Source organism: Aplysia californica, unplaced genomic scaffold, assembly GCF_000002075.1.
Source record: "Aplysia californica isolate F4 #8 unplaced genomic scaffold, AplCal3.0 scaffold00423, whole genome shotgun sequence".
Taxonomy (NCBI): Eukaryota; Metazoa; Mollusca; class Gastropoda; order Aplysiida; family Aplysiidae; genus Aplysia; species Aplysia californica.
In genome coordinates this window covers 670,371-674,920 of record NW_004797693.1, presented here as the reverse complement: position 1 = coordinate 674,920, position 4,550 = coordinate 670,371, and the positions used below count along the sequence as shown (strand labels likewise).

The following is a 4,550-nucleotide window of genomic DNA, read 5'->3' as shown; positions in this document are numbered from 1 at the left end:
AGAGACATGGTGTTTTTTTTCCATCAAAATATTCAAAATTAAGAATCACTAACACTTTGGTCTTCGCTCCCATCCCTCCTTTTTTTCCTCTCCAGTTTCTTTTTCTTGTACATATACGCAAGTGTACTCAGAGATTTAAAAAAAGAATCTTGTTCGTTATTTTTGACTGATACTGACATATTTTGAGCAGAAGGGCTTGTAGGTAATTCCCCCCAATACCAGATTGAATCAAGTCAAATGAATTCTAAAACTGTAATACAGATTCTTCTTCGTACTAGAAGTGTTCTAAAATGTGAAGAATACAACCCCGGGGATACAAAATGACCCCAGGGCGTACGGAAAGGGTTAAAGTGAACCATACATCGTTTTGAGGTTTTTGATACCCAATAGTTGTTACAAGTTCCAAGTCTCTCCTCCCCCCACTCCAACCCCTCCCCCTCTTTTTTGTCATGTAGTAGTGGTTGCACTGTTCGCCTTTTGTCTGGAGTTCATGGGATCGATCTTGAAATGATTCCAACGCGATTTTTTTCACTTTCAAGACTTGCAATGATAAGCTGGCTCAGTCCTATTGAAGGCGGAAATGATAATGCTGACACTTTTTTGGGGGGATCAAGCCAATAATAAATACTATTAAAAGGGTCGTAAACATATTATATCAAAACCCAAAATACAATTCCAACTCCATCAGATCGATCGAGTTTTAATTTAGAATCAAAATTAAATTAATATAATGAGAACAATTAGGTCATTAGCAAGTGTATTCCATAAAGTTCCATCATCATCATCATCATCATCATCATCATCATCATCATCATCATCATCATCATCATCATCATCATCATCATCATCATCAACAACAACATCATTGGCATGCAACAACAACAACAACAACAAAAAATAACAACAACAACAACTACAACAGTAACAACACCATCGGTCTTTTCTCTCTCACTCCCCAGACGCCGGGCTTCAGAACTGGACTTGGACTCCGTCCTGATCACCTGGCCGGGCACCGTCCTCAAGGTCACGTGGCGCGGAGGCGAGGTGTTGGTGCGCGTGTTGTGCCTCGGTCTGTTCGCCTCTCTGTACACGCACTGGATCTTCCTTGTGCTGGGCCTGCACTGGCTCGCCATGGCCGCCTGCCTCTGTATTCCTGTCATCACGGCACTGGACTGGCGTGGGGCAGGCAGTGGACGGCGGGCCGTTTTCTGCCTTCTCACATCCTTCGCTTACATCTTCGCCTTCATCAACACCAGCGCGGAGAACGCCGTGTTCAGATACACGTTTTACTACGTGGTTTTATTTCTGGAGAACGCCACGCTCATCGCTGTGTGGTTAGTGCAGTGTTCCAGCGCGGAGTTCGAAAGGAATTCGGTCTACGTTTACATCGCTGCGCCCGTTTTCGCCGTGTACATCACTGCTATGATCGTGTACTACAAGTTTTTCCACGTCGCGGGTGACAAGGCGATTCCAGGAAATATTGGGTGCAGCGCTGTAACCGCTTGTGCGTCGTGTAAGTTAGGGTCCCATAGCGCCCACCCGCCTATCCCCCCTCGTCCGGGCGTGAACGGAGGATGGTTGCAGTCTGCCGTGTACTGCGGACAGTATTACAAGCACGCCGCTCAGGATTCTCTTCTCGACTCCGTGTCAGAGCGGAATTCCACCGCCACTGTTAGCTCGTCCCACGCGAGATTACAACACAAGCTAGCGACGATTCACGATCATGTCAGCGAGCATGAGGGGAGCGAACCCGGGCCGCCATGCTCCCACCCCCAGCATCATCACCACCATCCCTACCAGCATCACGATCACGGTGTTTGTCCGGTGGCAGTGTCGCAGACAGCAGTGAAGAGCGAGGCTGGTTCGCCGCGCGGCAAGTTGCCGCGGCGCAAGGAGAAAAAGAAAAAGTCGTTAGCTCGAAACACTACCTCAGAGTCGGAACTGAGCTCAGTGAGAACCGACTGCGATATGTCGGAAGGAAGCGGTTCAAATAAACGTCCAGTGTGGCTTCCCAGTGGGGACTCGAACTTCGCGAACCAGCTCCTCAACTACAGCCTCGAAACTTTCGACACTGCCGACACAGCGGACGATGAGCGCTCTTCCGTGGCGACGGGTTGCCATGGTTACCATGCAAACATACCGAGATCACCGCGTGGAGGTGAACTGTCGTCTCCTCGTCACCTCCACCAGCACCATCACCAGCATCATCATCCGGTCCCAGGGGTAGTGGGCGGGGCTTCGCTCCAACGCCACGGCGATCATCATTGGTACTCTGACGGCTACAGCACAGACCGCACGCTGGACTGGCCCCGCCTCCCCATGACGTCACTTCAGCGCGGGGGTGTCTGGGGCATGGCCGACACAGAGAGCGAAGGATGCACAGGCTGCCAGTGCTGCCACGGCGACTCGGAGGTGTCGTCAATCATGCGCTCCATCACGTCAGTTCCCGAGCCCACGGACGAGACCCAAGACGAGGGGCAAAACTCCGAGGGCTACCACTCGCAGCCCCGCGGCCACAAACATTCTCATCGACCTCACCACCACCACCACCACGAGCGCTCTCTCGATCCCTCCTCGGGTTGCAACAAGAAACAGAAACTAGACAAATTCTCTCCTCGAGACTTGAACACTGTATCGGAGAACAACAGACTCTCTAAACACTCTAAAATATCCACCAAGGATTCAGGATTTCGACGAGAAGAAATCCTGTCCTCCCCCGCTTCGGACCCAAGTTATGGACCCAAAGCGAAACGAAAGCATTCGCCTCGTCGTAAAGTTCATACCTCTGAAAAGTACGAGAAAGCTACCTCAAAATCGAAAGTGCTCGATGATCCCATTAGTATTAACAACTGCCTACCTCAAGTTACAATGTGTTCAGATGATAAAGATGTAGAAGAAGAGACGGTCGTGCAGAGCGACAAACTTGCCAGCGAGCTGCTGCAGCATTCAGTTAGTGGTGATAAGAAGAGAAAAAAAGACAGAATCAACAGTTCCTCCGCAGGAGTATCCGACCCTCGATTCAGCGTTCGCGTCATGGCTGACGTCACAGATGTACTCGAAGAGCAAACCTCCCACGTCAGATCTTTGGACCAGGGACAAGTCAAGGGTAAGGGTAAAGGTGGTTCTATAAATAGCCCACGTGTGGAAGAACCCAATAAGGGAAAGGGGATAAATGATGAATCTCAGGTCGAAGAAACGAACAAGGATACATATGCGGTGTCTGCGCATGCTAAAAACAAATCTAAAGTGTCTCGCGTTCCCTCGTCGTCTTTGGCTGTTGATAATGCGAATGAAGAACTCAAGGGGGTTGAAGCCGATAACGTGCCAGACGAAGAGAAAGAGAAGGAATCAGAGGGGCAGGAGGCTAGTCCGAACACATCTGAGAGTGGGGAGAGATCAGACGAGATCATCTATGAAAACATTTGGCAGGTGAAACCACCTCTGGTCAAACCTTCACTCCTCCAGCAAGTGCGTGGTGTTACGAGTGTTCCTTCGAAGCCTTGCCGAAAAACGGCGGGAAAAGACGTGTGGTACGTCTGTAGCGAGTCGGAGGACAGCGCACTTCCACCGGAAGCCCTCAGTTCGAGTGTGGATGGTTTTACCGCCTCAGACGAGAGTGACATCAGCATGGAGATTGTCATCTGAGCAACTCGTGTTGCCATGGAGACCAATCGGTAGCACAGTGACGTAACCATTCAGTATGTGAACGAGTTTGTTTCTGAACGATTTATCTTCCCCGTGTGGTTTAGGAAGTCCACCCCCCCCCACCCCTTTTCGCCCAACTCTCACAACACAATGGATATCGCCAAGGAACGACATATCGATGACTGAGATTATCCTTCATCATTTTATTCATTTTTTCCCCAACTTGGCAAGTGAAGCGAATCGTCAGTATAGTCCTGCATGTGAGCACAGGAGGCCTGCATGGTGGTCTTTCTTCACACTGCAGCGGGACTCGGATAAGGAGCTGAATCATGACCAAACGAACCAAAGACAGCGACAATATGGGTCTCTTCCGCTTCACTGTCTAATCACACTGCAGTTGGTAATGGCTGACTCCGGAGAGCCATGGGTACTGCTCTCCTCAGAAATTATGAAAGCAAATAAGGGATCAGTTGTCTCTACTCAGTGCTAGCCTCTTCATACACAAAAATATGTTGTTAATCATTCAAAGGTGGACAAGGCAGGGTCCCTGTGGCAATACATAGCTCTGAAATGGAAAGGTCTCGGGTGCTTCTTGGAACCTGTCCTGAAGCTTCTTCCCTGACCGTCAGTCTTTCAAGCTTGAAAAGAGGTGCAAGGCTGAGTTCACAGAACCAGTATCGCAAAAAGAGACTAATGTTGACAGATTATCATCTGTATCTTTAATGGGATTATATCTGGCCTGCTACGACATGTACAGAGTGTAAATCGTCAGTTAAAAAACCTTAAACTACCAATGTTTGGAGTTACCTCTCAGTGCCTTCAGAATCAAGGCCGTAGTTATGTTGTTGCATTGTCCTTTGAGATGTTTCTACAAAATGTCATAGGTCTTTATATATAATATATAT

At 48.9% G+C, this 4,550-nt stretch overlaps 1 protein-coding gene across 1 annotated transcript in view; it reads left to right on the top strand.

Moving 5' to 3' along the window:
* LOC101846021 overlaps positions 1-4,520 on the top strand; it is a 14,308-nt gene extending 9,788 nt beyond the window's left edge. Inside the window, exon 2 of the mRNA XM_005104534.3 lies at positions 960-4,520. Coding sequence (XP_005104591.1) covers positions 960-3,645 — 2,686 coding nt within the window. The 3' untranslated portion in view covers positions 3,646-4,520. The remainder of the gene's footprint in view (positions 1-959) is intronic.
* The last annotated feature ends 30 nt before the right edge of the window (positions 4,521-4,550 follow it).